At 37.6% G+C, this 20275-nt stretch overlaps 2 protein-coding genes and 1 pseudogene across 2 annotated transcripts; 2 read left to right on the top strand and 1 right to left on the bottom strand.

The window, feature by feature from the left end:
• Positions 1-1645: 1645 nt before the first annotated feature.
• Positions 1646-3871, top strand: LOC149012633 (putative polygalacturonase). The gene is made up of 6 exons (XM_089157640.1): positions 1646-1678; positions 2042-2380; positions 2478-2604; positions 2703-2877; positions 2982-3052; positions 3186-3871. Exons 1-6 carry the CDS (start codon positions 1646-1648, stop codon positions 3869-3871), a joined length of 1431 nt encoding a protein of 476 aa, XP_089013766.1.
• Positions 3872-7291: 3420 nt separating this feature from the next.
• On the top strand, positions 7292-9491 carry LOC149012632 (putative polygalacturonase; annotated as a pseudogene).
• Positions 9492-18003: 8512 nt separating this feature from the next.
• LOC149012631 (GEM-like protein 7) lies at positions 18004-20193 on the bottom strand. Its single transcript, XM_089159332.1, has 4 exons — positions 19896-20193; positions 19708-19788; positions 19325-19599; positions 18004-19205 (listed from the first exon to the last, which is right to left on the bottom strand). Exons 1-4 carry the CDS (start codon positions 20053-20055, stop codon positions 19032-19034), a joined length of 690 nt encoding a protein of 229 aa, XP_089015458.1. The 5' UTR covers positions 20056-20193; the 3' UTR covers positions 18004-19031.
• Positions 20194-20275: the final 82 nt, after the last annotated feature.

The raw sequence follows: 20275 nt of genomic DNA, 5'->3' as shown, positions 1-20275 counted from the left end.
ATCAAACTGTTAAAAGAACTTAATCCATTAAAACTATATATCCAAAGGGGTTAAAGAGGTCGGTTGATTTGGGTTTTAAGCTTGAGAGGCAAAATCTGAGGTTTATGTATAACTTTTAATTAGAAGCAGGGCTTAAATAATTTGATAACTGGTTGGTAATGATCTAAAAACTAAACTTAACTTGAATCTAAACTATTAACCTAGTCTGAACTCAATCCAAACGTAAATTGCACCAATTCAAAATCAAAATTTTATTAATAGTACATATTTGGATGTGATGTTTTCAATAAAAAAATCCCAAACCAAAATCAGCTCTCACTATACCATTGACATCCCTACCTAATAATGATTCTAGAAATCCCCGAAAAAACTAACTCATAACTGCTAGCGTACGGTACACCAGCTGTCTAGCTATTCCAAATAATGGTTCTAGGATTATCTCTGCTTTTTTGGTTTCTGAATTTCACCAAATATGGTTCAGTTTCGAAGGAGATTCTCCTGTTTATAGTTTTGACCAAATGAGACTTTTTTTTTTTTAATAGAAATAAAAGATAGATTACTGAGAAGGATTGTTACATAGATTGGTTACATCTATAGTTGTCCAAGTGTTTTCTAAAACACTTGAAGACCTATAAGCTAAAGTTTTGAACCATTGTTCAAGGGTGAGGTTCTGAAAAGTACTAAATTTATATTGCTTTTACAAGAAGTTAGACTTGCCAAAATAGGGACATAAGCAATTGGCCAATTCTTGTGCTTCATGGGTTGAAAGAGGTTCACTATTTGTTGTAGGTTGCACCATATGTTTGCAATCTTTATAGATGAAGATTGGGCTCAATCGATTCCTATATGAAGACCAACAATTGTAGCTTCAAGGATGTCTCCTTTGCCTATACTTCCTGTGTTACCATAAATTAGCTGCCCTTCCCACAAAATGCCTATACTCCATCCAGCTATGCTCAAATGTGGGTGAAGTACCCCTACACATAGTAAAAGAGGCAACTGAGAATCATTAGTGATGTGCGGTTGTATGGTTAATATATTATGATAAAAACAAGTAAGTGTGTGTGTACCATCTCTTGAATCAGCATGATCATACGAAGATTTAGGAGTTCGTGGGGGGCAGGTGAAGGGTTTCACTCCAGGAAAAGATGTTATTTAGGATTTTTTGGGGGTTGGGGGGTTGGATCAAGAAAACTTTTTGATTCCTTTCCCACCATAGAAAATAGCAAGAAATGACAAACATACATAATAACCATTTTTTGGATTGTTTGTTGAGGGTAAGGATGGAGAGGAAGGATGTGCAAAGTTGTAATAGAGGTTGTTGCGAGAATGCATCAAGCCGTAATCCAAGAGGGCTAGCTGCCCATAGCCATTAAAACTGTTTTACGTTGTCGATAAACGACATTTATCCCATTTCAAAAAAATCTCCTAGAAGAAGAAGAAGAAGAAGGGAATACTAGAGACTGTATTTGCCATTAATGTCTAACGGGACGACCAGATTTTCATACCATTTTTAGAAAGTATTGGCCAAAGATTGTTATAGGGTTTTCCTTAAAATTTACGAATTTCCCTCTATATAAATACCAAGTCTAAGTTAGCTCTGCAACCCACAATTCTTTTTCTCTTTGCAGAGATTTTTTAAGCAATGGCTTGTTCCAGAAATCCCCGAATAATAAACGTAACTCTCTTCTTTTATGTTATATGTTTTGCTCTTCCACTCTTTTTGGTTACTAGACTGGTTATTTTCTACATTATACATCTAAAAATGAAATCCTGGATATCAAACATTCAGCAATCATCTTTCTTTCTTTTTATTTCCACTCTTCTTCCCTTCCTTCACCAACCTCTCGTTTATGGGCATTTCTTGAATTCTTATAATCCTAAATTACAAACATTCGGTCATCACTTTCAGATTCATTTCTCATACTCACCTCTATCTGTCCCCCATTTCTTGTTTTTGTGTTGAATTTGTATTTGGGTTTGTTCCCTTTGTGTCTAATATCTTATGTTTTATGCTGCCTCTGAAACTGAAAATTCACAGATAATTGAGATAGTTGCCGTGATAGTATTGTATGGATTGGTGGGCTTAAGGGAGGCCGAATGCTCCAGTGTTTCGCAGCACCCGAAGGCCGGATTCAGCTATGAAGCCGTAACTTGCAGAAAACATGTCGCATCCATCACGGATTTTGGAGGTGTGGGAGATGGGAAAACGTCAAACACCAATGCCTTCCGCAAGGCTATCGATCATCTAAGCAAATTCTCAAGTGACGGTGGTTCAGTGTTGATCGTTCCTCCAGGAAAATGGCTTACCGGGAGCTTCAACCTCACAAGCAATTTCACTCTCTTTCTACCCAAAGATGCCATCATTCTCGGTTCTCAGGTCTCTATTAGATTTTATTTATTTGGTTCTTGACATTCAATTATGTGGTTCTAAGTATGTGATTAATTAGCTTAACTTGATATGAACTTGTTGTTAGGATGAAGCTGAGTATGCACTTATCCCTCCTTTGCCTTCCTATGGGAAAGGAAGAGATAATGTAGACAAGGGTCCAAGATATCAAGCGCTCATTTATGGCACAAACCTAACTGATGTGGTCATTACAGGTATTTATTTATCTTCATCAGTTGCAATTTGAGGATTCTCTGTTTCCGGGTTCTCTGTCTCGTTGATCGACTTTGATGGGTTTGTTCTTGGGTTTTAGGTAACAATGGGACAATTGATGGCCAAGGTGTCTCTTGGTGGGATAAATTTCACGAGAACCAGATCAACCATACCCGACCTTACATGATTGAAATCTTGTTCTCCAACAAGGTCCAAATTTCCAATTTGACTCTACTCGATTCTCCAAGTTGGTTCGTTCATCCTACTTACTGCAGGTTCGTTCCTTCCCATTCATAAACACTTCTACACCATTCTACTCTACATCTTCCTCATGAAGAAGATTTAAGGTTTGTGATCAAAACTGTGTCTTTAATTGCAGTAATGTGTTGGTGTTAAACCTGACCATCCTCGCACCAATTGATTCCCCAAACACTGATGGGATTGACCCAGGTTTGTCTAGAGATATGGAGGAATTCAATTATTGATTCATTTTAGTGAACGGTGGCTGGAAACTAAATTGAGCTCCTTTTTTTTTTTTTTTTTTTTTTTTTTTTTTTCTCTTGGGTTCTCCTCTGCTATTCAGATTCATGCACAAATGTTAGAATTGAAGATTGTTATGTAGTTTCCGGGGATGACTGCATTGCAGTGAAGAGTGGCTGGGATCAATATGGGATAAAATTTGGGATGCCCACAAAGAATGTGATAATCAGAAGGTTCACATGCATTTCCCCAGCAAGCGCTGTTATCGCTCTTGGGAGTGAGATGTCTGGTGGCATCGAAAATATTAGGGCTGAAGATGTTATTGCCATTAACTCGGAGTCTGTAATCAGGATCAAAAGCGCTCCAGGGCGAGGTGGATATGTTAAAAACATATTTGCAAGAAGGTTTGTTATGCATACCATGAAGTATGTCTTCTGGATGACAGGAGCTTATGGGTCTCACCCGGATGATGGTTGGGATCCTAAAGCACTTCCCGTTGTTAAAGATATCAATTACAGCGATATGGTTGCCGAGAATGTCACCATGGCGGCAAATTTAGCCGGTATTAAAGATGATATTTATTCTGGAATTTGCATCTCTAACGTCATTGTTAAGCCCTCTCCAAAACCCAAGAAAATCCAGTGGAACTGCACTGCTATCAGTGGAGTAACCAGTAATGTGAGCCCTCCTGCTTGTGCTTTGTTGCCAGATCAAGGCACTCATCGTTGCCCATTCCCAACTGACAAGCTACCAATAGAGAATGTCAAATTCCAAACTTGTAATGTTTGAGTCAACAGTTGAGATATTGTAGTCGTTTCTGTTTCTGGATGTTAGTTTATCTAGTACTGAAGCTGCCTATCCAAGGCATTACTGTTCTCAATTAGGACAAAAGAGTTGTTAAATAATAAGAAACAGCAAGCATATTACTACATTTCTACTCAAATTTCTGTGTTAAGACATCTAATCATTAGTAAAAAACAAAAATTTTCTATAGAACACAATTGAGGAAAAGTACCTGGAATCCTTCTTACTCTGCTGTTTTCCATTTGAAATCTGCACAATTTTGTTCCAAATATATCTTCCATGGAACGATTGAAGAAAAGGCCCGGAATAATTTTCGATCAGACAACCCATCTTTTCTGTTGTTTTTGAAATCTTCACAATTTTGTTTAAAAAAACTTCAGCAAGCATCATAGACACGAAAACCCATTTAAAGTTTTCCTTGATCTTACCGAAGAAATTCTCAATCTTTGACACCGTAAAAATGAACCTGTTTTCTATCATAAAAGCCAATCCACAACCATCAAATAGCTATTGTTTGAAGTTCCCTGTGCCATTACCTCCAGGAATGAACATGCATCACAACATAGAGGCCGAATGAACTAAAGCAGCTTGATATAAGACTTGTAAAATTATGAGGACAATTCTCCAGGATGATAGAGACAGTATTATACCCTATAATGCATAAAACTATTTTCCGTTAAAATGGATAGAGTCTTGACATAGACACTAGGAAATACATCTAATGTAAACTCCCAGATGTTCCAAGTAGTGTGAACAGTTAGAAGGAATTTGCTTAGTAGTGTCATATATATATTAACTCTCAGGCACTTGCTTAACAGTTAAACAAGTCAAACATAAAATTAGGAGAATAAATTTGGTACAGGTGCATATCCTACAAATTCTGGGTTCAAAAACCAGCAAAGGCCTCCCAAAAAAGAAAAATATATGATTCATAAATACATCAAAGTGATTGTTGAGACAATAATCCCATTATTAGAAAGATCAGAACTACTAAACCTTAAAAGACAATACACAATTTTTCCCTTTTAATGTTGAAAGCTCCTCTAGTACCCTTTGTATTGATGGATGTATCACCCTTGGTAGTTGTTATGGTCATTCCAACAGCAATCTCTGAATCAAAATAAACCACTTGAACCAAAGCCACGGTTCAAGCTTGGACTAGGATGGTTCCATGGGTGCTTCTCAGATATGGCACTTCTCGAGGAGCCTTCCCTCAGAGAAGCTATGTAATGAAGGCCATGACAGTGACACATAGCTGTCGTCATGCGACTTCTCGGTAAAGGTGGCAGGGTGAGGATTTCGACATAATCTTTAATTCAGCATTCAATTTAGCATTTAATGCACCCAGGATCCTTGATACCCAGCTGAGATAAAGAAGCTTCTGACTCATTCTAAGCTCACCTCGAGCCCTGAACCAACACCTCATTTGTCCCCCCAACTGTGGGCTGTTGTCATGTCAGTATTAGTGTGACGCTGACCTTTGATTTGTCATCAAGATCTTCCGTCGACAGGGTGATCGCACGATTTGACTTGTTGCATAAGCCTCTTCAAGAAGCCATCTCCACCCTCCATCTCATCGGATAAGCATATGAGGGCTGTAAAACGTCCATGATCTTCTTAGGTATGGGCTGAAAAGTGTACATTTTAGCATGAAAAAGATTCAAAATGAAAGTCTTAACTCTCAAAGAATAGGCAAGAATAAAAAGTTAAAAACTAAAAGATTACTAAATGGTAGGCATGATCCAGAACAGAATGGTCCCAGATTTGATGAGAATTGCTTGTCCAGTGATCAGTAACACAATGGTCAACAACAGTTGTTCACATATTTATCTCACATTTGAAGTTTTGAAGAGAAAGCGTATTCATGCCAACACGAGGGAGAAACTGAGAAAGGGATAGCGTGATTGTAGAGGCAAAACTATAAGAGGGTAAAAGCTAAAACTTAAAAACCAGCAATTATAACGGGTTATAACATTTTGGTATGGGTAATGGTTCGGTGCATTCGGCTTAGGCTAACAGGCCACTAACAATTAGGCCAGCACCAACCCCAAACCTAACAGTTTTTTATCCTCATCTCATACCCCCATTCAATAAGCTTTGGTTGTTTCAGTTCCTTCTTAATGGTTCGGGCTACAATTTGACACCATTATCAGGAGGGAACAAAAAATATTAAAATAGGCAATAAGTAAATATTTCCAAAATTAAAACCCATCAAGGTAGAACCTTTTTAAACAACCTTATAAAGTTAAAAAAAAAAAAATTAAAATAATAATAATAATAAGGGATAATTACTATTGTCCATTATTTTTTAGTTCTTGTTGTTTTTTTTTTTTTCTTTTTTTTTTCTTTTGGGTTCTTTTTTTTTGTGGTTGTTTTTTGTTCGTTGTTTTTGTTTTTTTTGGGTGTCTTGTTTTTTTTGTTGTTTTTGGGGTTTGGGTTAATAAATAAATACAGTAGATCAAGGAAATTTTCCCCGTACAGACAAAGGATTAAGGACAATACTATAAAATTACATAACATTAAGGGCGATCTAGGAATTATGAGATTCTCTAACCATAACTTAACGAAATTTGTTAACCAAGTATTCCGTTATTCTAGTTTAAGAGACATTTGAGGCTGTCTCGACTAACTTTATATACTCCAGGGGAGTCTAAACTCTTCACTATTCATTTTGGGATGTCCCCCAAATTTTTTCAAAAGAAGAAGATATGATTCGTAAAATACATCAAGCAATTTTTTCAGATAATAAGCCCATTATTGAACTACTGAACCTTCAAAGACAATACACAAACTTTCCCTTTTCCTGAGAAGTATAATGTCCAAAGCTCCTCCAAAACCCTTGATATTATGGATGGATCACCCGCATTGAACACGGCTTCTGATGTTGGTATTAAAGACCACAATCTTGCGAGTCCGTCAGTTCCTCGTTGCGGACATATGCTTCCGCGCTTTTGAACCACAAGATGGGGTGGGACCCCGGACCTCTTATTTGGCTTTAATTTTTTCAATATTTTACAAGCAAGCTCCATAGCATAGCTATTTGAGGCCCAAAGCATGCGACGTTGTTCTTCCCCTCACGGGGTAATCCTCCGATCCGATCGTGCAAGAGAATCACTAGACTCAAGCGTGTGTGCATTGAGCCATCAAACTGTTTTACGTTGTCGATAACGGCATTTATCCCATTTCAAAAAATCTCCCGGGAAGAAGGAAGGGAATACTAGAGACGGCATTTTCCATTAATGTCTAACGGACGACCAGATTTTCAGACCATTTTTAGAAAGTATTGGCCAAAGATTGTTATAGGGTTTTCCTTAAAAATCACGAATTTCCCTCTATATAAACACCAAGTCTAAGTCAGCTCTGCAACCCAAAACTCTTTTTCTCTTTGCAGAGATTTTTTAAGCAATGGCTTGTTCCAGAAATCCCCGAATAACAAACGTAACTCTCTTCTTTTATGTTATATGTTTTGCTCTTCCACTCGTTCTGGTTACTAGACTGGTTATTTTCTACATTATACATCTAAAAATGAAATCCTGGATATCAAACATTCAGCAATCATCTTTCTTTCTTTTTATTTCCACTCTTCTTCCCTTCCTTCACCAACCTCTGTTTATGGGCATTTCTTGAATTCTTATAATCCTAAATTACAAACATTCGGTCATCACTTTCAGATTCATTTCTCATACTCACCTCTATCTGTCCCCCATTTCTTGTTTTTGTGTTGAATTTGTATTTGGGTTTGTTCCCTTTGTGTCTAATATCTTATGTTTTATGTTGCCTCTGAAACTGAAAATTCACAGATAATTGAGATAGTTGCCGTGATAGTATTGTATGGATTGGTGGGCTTAGGGAGGCCGATGCTCCAGTGTTTCGCAGACCCGAAGGCCGGATTCAGCTATGGCCGTAACTTGCGAACATGTCGCATCCATCACGGTTTTGGAGGTGTGGGAGATGGGAAAACGTCAAACACCAATGCCTTCCGCAGGCTTCGATCATCTAGCAAATTCTCAAGTGACGGTGGTTCGTGTTGATCGTTCCTCCAGGAAATGGCTTACCGGGAGCTTCAACCTCACAAGCAATTTCACTCTCTTTCTACCCAAAGATGCCATCATTCTCGGTTCTCAGGTCTCTATTAGATTTTATTTATTTGGTTCTTGACATTCAATTATGTGGTTCTAAGTATGTGATTAATTAGCTTAACTTGATATGAACTTGTTGTTAGGATGGCTGGTATGCACTTATCCCTCCTTTGCCTTCCTATGGGAAAGGAAGAGATAATGTAGACAGGGTCCAAGATATCAAGCGCTCATTTATGGCACAAACCTAACCGATGTGGTCATTCGGGTATTTATTTATCTTCATCAGTTGCAATTTGAGGATTCTCTGTTTCCGGGTTCTCTGTCTCGTTGATCGACTTTGATGGGTTTGTTGTTGGGTTTTAGGTAACAATGGGACAATTGATGGCCAAGGTGTCTCTTGGTGGGATAAATTTCACGAGAACCAGATCAACCATACCCGACCTTACATGATTGAAATCTTGTTCTCCAACAAGGTCCAAATTTCCAATTTGACTCTACTCGATTCTCCAAGTTGGTTCGTTCATCCTACTTACTGCAGGTTCGTTCCTTCCCATTCATAAACACTTCTACACCATTCTACTCTACATCTTCCTCATGAAGAAGATTTAAGGTTTGTGATCAAAACTGTGTCTTTAATTGCAGTAATGTGTTGGTGTTAAACCTGACCATCCTCGCACCAATTGATTCCCCAAACACTGATGGGATTGACCCAGGTTTGTCTAGAGATATGGAGGAATTCAATTATTGATTCATTTTAGTGAACGGAGGCTGGAAACTAAATTGAGCTCCTTTTTTTTTTTTTTTTTTTTTTTTCCTCTTGGGTTCTCCTCTGCTATTCAGATTCATGCACAAATGTTAGAATTGAAGATTGTTATGTAGTTTCCGGGGATGACTGCATTGCAGTGAAGAGTGGCTGGGATCAATATGGGATAAAATTTGGGATGCCCACAAAGAATGTGATAATCAGAAGGTTCACATGCATTTCCCCAGACAGCGCTGTTATCGCTCTTGGGAGTGAGATGTCTGGTGGCATCGAAAATATTAGGGCTGAAGATGTTATTGCCATTAGCTCGGAGTCTGTAATCAGGATCAAAAGCGCTCCAGGGCGAGGTGGATATGTTAAAAACATATTTGCAAGAAGGTTTGTTATGCATACCATGAAGTATGTCTTCTGGATGACAGGAGCTTATGGGTCTCACCCGGATGATGGTTGGGATCCTAAAGCACTTCCCGTTGTTAAAGATATCAATTACAGCGATATGGTTGCCGAGAATGTCACCATGGCGGCAAATTTAGCCGGTATTAAAGATGATATTTATTCTGGAATTTGCATCTCTAACGTCATTGTTAAGCCCTCTCCAAAACCCAAGAAAATCCAGTGGAACTGCACTGCTATTAGTGGAGTAACCAGTAATGTGAGCCCTCCTGCTTGTGCTTTGTTGCCAGATCAAGGCACTCATCGTTGCCCATTCCCAACTGACAAGCTACCAATAGAGAATGTTAAATTCCAAACTTGTAATGTTTGAATTCACAGTTGAGATATTGTAGTCGTTTCTGTTTCTGGATGTTAGTTTATCTAGTACTGAAGCTGCCTATCCAAGGCATTACTGTTCTCAATTAGGACAAAAGAGTTGTTAAATAATAAGAAATAGCAAGCATATTACTACATTTCTACCCAAATTTATGTGTTAAGACATTTAATCATTAGTAAAACAAAAATTTTCTATAGAACACAATTGAGGAAAAGTACCTGGAATCCTTCTTACTCTGCTGTTTTCCATTTGAAATCTGCACAATTTTGTTCCAAATATATCTTCCATGGAACGATTGAAGAAAAGGCCCGGAATAATTTTCGATCAAACAACCCATCTTTTCTGTTGTTTTTGAAATCTTCACAATTTTGTTTAAAAAAACTTCAGCAAGCATCATAGACACGAAAACCCATTTAAAGTTTTCCTTGATCTTACCGAAGAAATTCTCAATCTTTGACACCGTAAAAATGAACCTGTTTTCTATCATAAAAGCCAATCCACAACCATCAAATAGCTATTGTTTGAAGTTCCCTGTGCCATTACCTCCAGGAATGAACATGCATCACAACATAGAGGCCGAATGAACTAAAGCAGCTTGATATAAGACTTGTAAAATTATGAGGACAATTCTCCAGAATGATAGAGACAGTATTATACCCTATAATGCATAAAACTATTTTCCGTTAAAATGGATAGAGTCTTGACATAGACACTAGGAAATACATCTAATGTAGACTCCCAGATGTTCCAAGTAGTGTGAACAGTTAGAAGGAATTTGCTTAGTAGTGTCATATATATTTAACTCTCAGGCACTTGCTTAACAGTTAAACACGTCAAACATAAAAATTAAGAGAATAAATTTGGTATAGGTGCATATCATACAAAGTTGGGAAAATTACGTGATTAGCTACTTTTAGGTTTCCCCTTACAAAAATAGGCACTCAATGTTTTACTTTAGAAAACTAGCCAAAATAGTATTTTTTCACCTCTTTGGACATTTTCCCCCTAAAATTGACCATACCGGCATAGGGGTGAAAATGTCCAATGAGTATGAAAAAATAATGACTTTTCCCTTTTGGACAAAATAGTGATTTTCCCACTCGATGTGATCAGTTTTAGGGGTAAAAAATGTCCAAAAGGTGAAAAATCAATATTTTGGCTAGTTTTGTAAATGCAAACTTAGTTTTGGCTAATTTTGTAAAGTGAAACATTGAGTGGCTATTTTTGTAAAGGGAAACCTAAAAGCAGCTAATCACGTAATTTTCCCTACAAAGTTTGGGTTCAAAAACCAGCAAAGGCCTCCCAAAAGAGAAAATATATGATTCATAAATACATCAAAATGATTGTTGAGACAATATTCCCATTATTAGAAAGATTAGAACTACTAAACCTTAAAAGACAATACACAAATTTTCCCTTTTAATGTCCAAAGCTCGCCCAGTACCTATGGTATTGATGGATGGATCACCCTTGGTAATCTTGCGAAAAAATTTGCTTCAACTTCCTGGAGTAAGGTTTACAAGCTTTAATAGAAGTTGAATGTGTTTAGACCTTCCATTACAGTAATACCATTCTTAACTCCCTAATGAATTGGGTCAGGATTTTACTTCAGAGACTCCCTCTAGATGAGTTCCTTGATATTCACTTCACTTACGGGTGGGTTCTCAAAATCAACTCTAAAAGGTGTAGGGCAGACTGGCTCATTATTTATATCATGAAAAGACGACAAGTACAGGTGGTGCAATGCCTCGTCAACTGCATATAACAAATATGGAGAAAGAGCAATTAACAAAAATGAGCTCCAACAAAAGTTGATATACTCAAAATCCCATATACCTGCAATCTGCTTGTTTGGATCAAACACCAGCATTTCAATTCTCTAGTATATCAACAGCCCCAGGAGACATATTGGTGAATCTAGTAGAGAAAACTGTTGTTTTGGGTACTGTGGGAGCTGCCTAAAATATCTTCTGGTATTGTCACTTGGGAGGAACCTGAGGCTAGCATCATCAGGTGAACCTAAAAGCTTTTCCAAATAGAAGAAAATGCAAAGCTAATTATACTTTGCAACTTACTAAGTGTAAAGGATAAGTCTCTGAATTCAAATTCAAATTCTAATCGACCGTAACTAATTCTATCCTCAATTGGTCTTATCTCCAACCGATCAAGAAGAGTTTGAGTTATAATTAAAGTATCAACAAATTGTAGAGTTTGATTGTAAGGTTGGAATCCATTAGGGTGTCCCTTGCTTTTGCAGCCTTTAAGGGGTTTAAAGTTTATCAAATAGATGTCAAATCATTCTTTCTAAATGGTGATTTAGATGAAGAAGTCTACATTGAGTAGCCGGATTGATTTCAAATAGGTGATGATCCAAATATGGTATGCAAGATCAAGAAAGCATTATATGGTTTGAAACAAGCTTCAAGAGCTTGGTACTTAAGATTTGACACTTATTTGTTATAATTGAGTTTAAGGAAAGGAATTGTGGACACCATCCTCTATGTCATGGTTGAGGATTGTAGTAAATTGGTAGTTGTTGTGTATGTGGATAATATCATCTTTGGTGATCACTATGATGAAGTCTTGCAAGGTTTTGCAAGGAAGACGAGGATAGAATTTGAAATGTCTATGCTTGGAGGGTTATCCTAGTTTTTGGGTTTACAAGTAAATCAAATGGCTAGTGGCATATTCCTATCTAAATGAAATATGTCAAGGAAATGTTAAAGAAATTTATGATGGCAGATTGCAAACAAGTGGGAACACCTATGGTGGTTGGATGCAAGTTGAGCTCAAGTGATGAGTCCCCTCTAGTTGATGATCAAACTCAATATAGATTTATGATTGGAAGTCTCTTATGTCTAACAACATCAAGACCAAACAATTTACAGGCATCATGGCTAGTGTCAAGGTTTCAAACAAACCCAAAGGAGACTCATCAACAAGCAATGAAAAGAATTCTTAGGTACTTGAAAGGGTTAATGGAATATGTTTTATGGTATCCTAAGTCTAAAGACTTCACACTTACAGCTTTCTCAGAAGATTGGGCTAGATGCATTGATGATAAGGGCATTAGTGGAGGTGCATTCTACTTAGGGAGAAGTTTTGTTGTTTGGCATAGCAAGAAGCAAGATTCTATATATTTGTCTAAGCATAAACTAAATATATAGTAGTTGCAACCAGCTGTACTCAAGTGATTTTCATGAAGAGACAAATTTCTGATTTGGGCATCCAATGTGATAAATTTGTGGCTATCAAGTGTGATAACATTAGTGGTATCAATATCTACAAGAATCCAATGCAACATTCTAGGACCAAGCATATGGATACAATGTTGGGAAATGCCATGTCAACATTGCCACATCAGCCTCCATTAGTTTTGATGAAAACAAACATGAAGTACTAATGTGTATACTGAGTTATGTTTGTCCAGTTTAATAACTTAAGGAATCCAACTCATCGGATGTTCAAGCCCAAGTCAAGACCAAGCAAATTTTGAACAAGAAGTCTTAGTCAAAATGAGCATGAAGATTGATACACAAGAAGATTCAAGAATATTAAATCAAGCTCAAGCAAGAAGACTTAGAAAATTCAAGACTTAAGAAACTTCCATGTGCACTCATATGCAATTGCACTCAATTGCACATATATCATGTCATTAGAATAGCCTAGGACATGTTAGGTGAGTGTATGAGGCTTAGGGTTGGATAAAAATCCCTAACAAAGTCCCTATAATTCCCTTGACTAGGCATTTTGTGCTGCAGACAGTCGACCATTTGGGCTAGAGGGTCATCCGTCTGGTCATAGAATGCTAGATAAAATTTCCGTCTGGTTAAAGTGAAGCCTAACAGCTATATTTTAACGGCTATTTCTCAAGACGGAGCTCTGCCTGAATCAGACAATGATTCGTAAATTTTACAGAAATTTCTATTCGTTGAAAGGTTGGGCCAAGCAATTGAATGCCATCTTTATAAGCCCAACCAACCCCATTTGAGAGCCTCTACCTTAGCTATTGAGCTATTACTACCCTACAACTCTCAAGCTATCAAATTTTATAGAATTACTTGTTATTGCCTTCCATCCTCACTCAACCTTGAAGAACATACCAATGTGTCTAAAAAAGCTCATTGGAGTCCTTGCTTGAGGTGATTGAAGGCTATTGGTATCTCATTGGTGGTGCATTCATTTTCACTTGATCATTCATTCTCATTGCATCACACTCACACAAGGGGTAAAGTGTCACACCCCTTTTTAGGTAATATCATTCATCTTTTGTATTGTGTTTGTTCAATTATAATATAGGTTGATTGGAATTGGTTAAGGGTGCTTTTGCCCTAGGATAAACAAAGATTTTAAGGGGTGCTTTTGCCCTATCTAGAACAAAGATTGTAAAGGGTGCTCTTGCCCTTTTGAACATATATTGTAAGGGTTTGATCTCAATTCACCATATTGAAAAAGAATCACTAGTGGAATACTCTCTTGAGGCCAAAAGAAGAGTGGACGTAGACTTGTAAAGTTGAATCACTATAAAATCCATTGTCTTGTGGTTGATTGCAATATCTTAATTTCATTTGAATTTACAATTAATCTTGTATTTGCAATTAAACCAAAAAATTAGGCAAATCCACTAGTTGCAACCTATTCACCCCCCACTCTCGGTTGCATTAACATAGAAGATATCACATCTTCAAAGCAAAAGTAATGGAAGGTGAAGTGATGTCACGTCCACTCATCCGGTATCCATTTACTTGAATACCCGAGGGAGTGATCTACAATCACAAAATTCAGTTTTAAGTCAAATCACAAAACTTTCCACATAACAACACAATCATAAGCAAGAAAAAAGAAAAAAAAAAAAAATTCAAGTGTTCAATATTAAGAGAATAAATATCATAAGAATTCAAGGATCTGAGAAGGATCTCAAATCAAACAAGCGGAAGCAAATTCAAATCTAATAAAAACTAATCCTCAAAAGAAAGATAAACTGAAAAGGAAAAAAAAAAAAAAAAAAAAAAAAAAAAAAAAAAAAAAAAAGAGAATAAATTAGAACAAAATCTATTTCTTCTAATGTTTTGCCTTCTTCTCTAAGCGTTTATACACTTACATCTTTGAGTCGATGTCTAACTTGTAATCCCAACGGTGTGTTAGGCTTCTCCTATCATTGTTGGTCAGGGCTGTAATAGCATTCCTACTGGTACTCGGATCGTACCACAAGCCACGGTTAGTTCCCATTGCTTCCTTAGCTGTAAAATTAAAGAAACATATCTCCAAATTCGAGCTCAAGATTTCTTCTTCACTTGTATAGACATCTTAAAACAGCAAGCCACGGGGGATGAGTGCCGAAGAACTCAGTGAGTAATTCAAATAAATATGCATATCCTTCATTTATTCCATTAATTCAAATGGTAATAAAAATAATATGCTGACATGGTATGAAGTGTCATGATTATACAAATGTGATGTAATAATGTTCTTATACTCTAACCAATGTTGGTCTCTACCCAGGTAAACATGCATTAATATATAATACTAACCTTCATTGGGTAGGTCTCGTCACTCTAATTCCTTACAAATTGGTTACTTCTATTGGGATCCCAGGTAAGGGGTATAGTCACATCACACCTTGGATGGGGTTTAGATCACCACTCTCTTATCACACCACTAGCATAAGTACTGGCACATGTCATGGAAAAAGCCTAACCAAATGCAGGTCTTCTCCTTTGTCATATCATTCTAAGTTCAAATACCTCTTCTGTGGCACCAACTAACTCGGTTCAATATCCTTTCCTATTTAGAGTCAACATATCATATGGCTCCGATCAACTCGGACTACGCCTTCTCTTAACCCTATTGGTCATCCACATATAATTGGCAAGAAGCTCTCATGTCCTCTCATGGGTTGGTTAACGGTCTTGACTGCCCATGTGCCCAAGCCTATTATATGCAACCCTACCAATGAATAGCCCCCACAATGTGGTTGTGTTCTCTCACATGTTGATTATCAGTCTTGAGCGCCCACCACCCCACACTGTTGCCATGGGTCACTTGGCCTCAATGCCCGCCGATAGGGTAATGATATGGCAAGGTATTTAACCATGTTTCATCTAGACAACGTAAAGATGTCACCTATTCTATATGTTCCTTCAAAGGTTCCTAGGATAATGGTTAAACCACAACCCCAAATCAAGTCCACTTTTATTTTGACTCAGCAATAACACTCATAATTCCATAAAAAATCATGATTCTACAATTTCAGAGCATTACAAGGATCTAAGAAGTCTCTAAATAGTAGCATGTAATTGAATCCACAAGTCCAATATTGCATTAAGAATTAAAGATAATCAAAGATAACTAAATTCCCTCACCTTACGAGTGAGTTGTACTTCTTCAAAAGAAACAGAAGGTGTTTTATCACGTTCCAATTAATCCTATTTAAACATTGGTTAAAGGTCAGAAACAACTCTAAGAGTCCTATGGGTCTCTTGAATAGTAACAAAAGACAAAACTATTGGGTATGGGTCTCTTGAATAGTAACAGGTACAAGTTGCCTAGGGAGACCCATGTCAATCAACCCAGGGGGTACGAGTCACTTGAATAGTAACCTACAAGGGTCACCCGAGGAGACCCATATTTGAGTACGGATAGAATATGATCCAGCACTCTATTGGCTACGAGATTTGGTTCTAAACTTCTTCCAAAATGAAAAGGAAGTTCTAAAAACACCTAAGAAAAAGATTTATCAATAAGAAACAATCAAAAACTCAAAACGAATAAAAAACCTAAAGTATCACAAACAGGTATTCTCCGAAATTTAATCGGAAAGAAAAGGTAGAATAAAGTGATTGTGGGATCACTCTAGAACAATAATAGAGATAGGGTTTATGTCTCTTTTGATTAAGGATCTCTCCACAAGGATCCACTAACGGCAAAGAATCAAAAGAAGATAACTAGAAGATGAAAGAATATACTAACCTTAGGAAAAACTTAGTTGGCGAACGGAAGGCTCTCTAGATGATCTTCGCAATATTCTCCCTCTTTGCAATGAACTCTATTTTTTTCTAACAGCTTAGGAGTGAAATAACACGTTTTAGGTTGAATGAATCATTGTCTAAAATGCTAAAAACCCAAAACTACCCTTTTCATTCTCGGGTACCAATATGGGTCGCCCATGGAAACCCATACCCCAATCGACCCTGGGCCCTGGAATTGTTCGAGGAGAAGTTTCAAGGGTGGTTCTTCCCTTGTCTTTGCGCCAACACTTAATCCACACTTAGGGGAGGTGTTACATGATCTCTGGGGCCTTCAAAATTTACCGCCGATGAACTCTTAATCCACCTTCCATATCCGTCAATATTCGAGTGAGATTTTTTTCCAAACTTCAACAATTCTCTAATTTTATGATCTTCACCATCCACTTCCATTGGTTCAGGTTCCAATCTAATGGTCTCTATCTGGAAGGCCCACAGTTGCCTTCCACCTGCACTCCAGGTTCTCGGACCTACAATATGAATTTTCTGGTTAGGATCATAGGGGATTTCACAAGTGAGCTTAGAGTTTGTTCCCACAAAAGATCAAGTGGTTGATATCTTCACCAAACCATTATCCAAAGATAGCTTTGAGAGATTAAGAGTAAAGCTTGGGGTGGTGGCTCCAAGGGAGAGTGAGTGAGAGAATACATAGAACATCATCTCTCCATAGGATAGGAAGATGCGACAGACACTCCAATGGTCCGATGGTAGACTCTATGTTGGAGGAGCTCTATTGGTAGCAGGATCTAGATGAGTTGCTCCAAGAGCTCAGAGTGACCCTTGGCATTAAAGATGCTGAGATCAAGGAGATTAGGCAGAGCGGGCTCTCGACTGTAAAGGAGAGGAGCGAAAGCACACGTGAAAACACCTGATCCCATTTCGACCTCGATATATGGAATCGTCTTGCGCCATATGTACTGAGATTGTTCGGGAGCAGCTCATGTAACATCTCCAAACCAGAGTCACAGTCTTCCTGCCCCTGTAGTGGGCCTATGGCCCAATCTATGACATGACTAGGTAGGGGGAGTACTTGTTGTCGAAGGGAGAGAGAAAAGAAGGTTGAGTTGCTAACAATTCCAAAGGGGGAGATTGTTGATCCATTAGCTGAAAATGAAGATGTTGTCATTGTTAGCAACTTAAGTGAGATGGTTGAGATGTATGAGCAATTCAAATCAAGTATAATAATGGGTTCAAATCAAGTTGGCTCAACCTAGTATTGAAACCGGTTCAAACCATGGTTTATTTCTTATTTGTTTTGATTTGGTGTAGCACCAACCCATGGAATTAAGTTAAGAGAAGAATTAGAGATTTGAAGATATTGTCCTTTCTCTAGGAACCTAGCCTCTGGAGGAATATTCAGAAATTCACACTGTGTGGTGACAAAAATATTTCAACTGTATCTAGGATTCACATAAGTTCTTTAGTGGAGGTGAAGGCAATAATGAGTGGGCTGGAAAGAGGAAGGAGTTGAACTTCCCTCACATCCTCTCCACGACATATTTAGGAGGAAATCCACCTCTCTGCATTGATAAAGTGGACCATACATGCTTAGAGGTGAACCTTGCTCCCAAAAATATGATAAGGAGGTGTTAAGGGAGTACAATCCTCTACTTATCAAGGTAGAGTATTTGGACTCGAACAAATGACGGGTGGAGGCAGATTCCTTAGGGCCAGTGATGTTATTTCAACAAAGTAAGATCCCCTGAACGGTGTTAATTAAGGAGAGGAATGTTGAGAATTATCTAAAAAGTGTTGATTTGAAGATATCTCATGCCTTGTATAACATAAGTTTCATTAATATAATCACAAAGTCTATACATGAATTGATGTGAATCAACTAAACATTTACAAAAACAAAGATGAAAATGAGAACTAGTTATAGGCACCATATACAGGGTGGATTCTTGATGCTTCTTCAATTAGGGCTTTGATTGGAGGTAAATCACTGAATTCAAGGCCTTCTTCACCACATACTGAGGATAAATTCTGAAAATTCCATCTCAGAAAGGGATAATTCTATGTGCAAGTCTAAGAGATTGGATCACTGATGTATGGATATATAGTTTATCTACTGTTCTTCCTTCTCTCATGGGCACGGTTTATATATCTCGAACACCTTTTCCCTCATGACCAAGAATCTAGCAAGTGAGCACTTGAACAACGTGCCAAGCACAACTCTGTGCCTGGTAGACCACTTCTTTACACCCCTGAAGATTGTTAACCTTAACTATCATCAAGAAGTATATACATGATGCCTTAACCATTGCTGAGCTCCTGGGGTAAAAACCCTATTCCCTTGTTATAATGACAGAACCGACTTGCTCAAAAGGGACAGGCGTTGGCGCAAAAGTCCGTGAACCACAACTGTACTCCTGAGTTTCTAGGCATCTAAACAGCCTTTCAGCAAAGTTGCTGGTATAAGACAGCATAAAAAAACTGCCCTTGGGTACTCTACTTGTGTAGAATCCTTTGTCACCAAGTTTGCTCTTCTTTTTGGAAATCGACATGCCTAACATTCATAGATAGCCCGTTGAATGTACTTGAAAGCTTTCTGATAATTTAGAAAACCCATAAACCAGAACTCAAATTTATCCACAGTTACTACTTGTATGTACTTCTGGTTTGGATTCTTCACATTTTCAGTTTGGTTGGCTCCCTTTATCTTCTTTAATGGAATCATGACCTGTAAAATGATAATAAGAATTTATTGAGTGAATATTCAATAGGATCATCTGAAATAAGAAGTTGTGGACACAGATTTTCAAGAAATACACAAGTTCTGAGATTTTGATAGAAATTTACCTTGTAAGGTGTTCTGGTAATCTCTTTCGTTGGCAGAGTGATTTTAACCGATCTCTCACTGCAGAAGGCAATATTTTCAGTGGAGATAAAGAGGAGCCCAGCAATAGGACCAGCTGTTGTAGACAAATAACACTGAGAAGCATTCAATAGCTTCTCTCCTTCTCCAATACTGAAGATCTGCTTGAATAATTTCTCCACACCACCTTCTTTAATAATTCTGGCACCCAATCTCAACTTCCCCTTCACAGTTGCTGATACCTTGGATCCCAATTTAACTGTAACATCCAACAATTTGAAACATTCAAATACTTTTCATATTGTTCTAAATAAAGAAAAAATTTCCGGAAAATTTGATAATTCAACACTAAGATGAAAGTAATTACCATGATCATAAACTCCATGCGTGAAATTGTCAGCTCTTTTTCCCACCTTGTTGATCCAATCTATCAGTGTTTCAACTCTATCTGCAATTTCAACGCTAAGCCATTAGTGCATAGCTTAAATATCCGAATTTGGTATTGCTAACAGATAAGCAAAGTAGCAGTTTTGAGAGAGAGAGAGAGAGATTTACTTTGTTTGGATCTGGGAGAATCCTTTAAAGAAGGACTGGAAATATAGTATGGGTTATCAGATTCAGGTACTGGAGTGGGTTTTTCTTCTTCCTTTCCAATTTTGTAAGAAACCGAGTTTACTGGAATCCCAATAACATGATCTGGAATAGCGTTCTCCATCTTATCCTTCGTTCCTGCTTTGATCTGCTCCTGAAAGTACCCTAACTTCTCTGAGGATGGATTGCACCTCTTAATTTCGAACTCTCAACTCTCAACTGCAATAGATCAAAGGAAAGAAAGACAATCTGCTTGTGAAGGAATAACATAACTTGGAACACGTATTTATTAAGGAAGAAACTTGGGTGGCTGATCACTCCTTTTCTTTGCTGTGTCATTGACC

This window comes from Hakea prostrata, chromosome 6 (assembly GCF_041222555.1).
Source record: "Hakea prostrata isolate BN-2017 chromosome 6, UWA_Hpros_2, whole genome shotgun sequence".
NCBI lineage: Eukaryota > Viridiplantae > Streptophyta > Magnoliopsida > Proteales > Proteaceae > Hakea > Hakea prostrata.
This window is presented reverse-complemented; position numbering and strand designations above follow the sequence as displayed.

Bases quoted from the DNA above. Each gene is read 5' to 3' on its own strand.
- LOC149012631 (XM_089159332.1), bottom strand. From the start codon at position 20,055: ATGGAGAACGCTATTCCAGATCATGTTATTGGGATTCCAGTAAACTCG. The intron at 19,600-19,707 runs GTAATTACTTTC...TGGATGTTACAG, and splicing joins GCATGGAGTTTATGATCATG to TTAAATTGGGATCCAAGGTA. The intron at 19,206-19,324 runs GTAAATTTCTAT...ATCATTTTACAG, and splicing joins TTACCAGAACACCTTACAAG to GTCATGATTCCATTAAAGAA.
- LOC149012633 (XM_089157640.1), top strand. From the start codon at position 1,646: ATGGCTTGTTCCAGAAATCCCCGAATAATAAAC. The intron at 2,878-2,981 runs GTTCGTTCCTTC...CTTTAATTGCAG, and splicing joins GTTCATCCTACTTACTGCAG to TAATGTGTTGGTGTTAAACC. The intron at 3,053-3,185 runs GTTTGTCTAGAG...TCTGCTATTCAG, and splicing joins CACTGATGGGATTGACCCAG to ATTCATGCACAAATGTTAGA.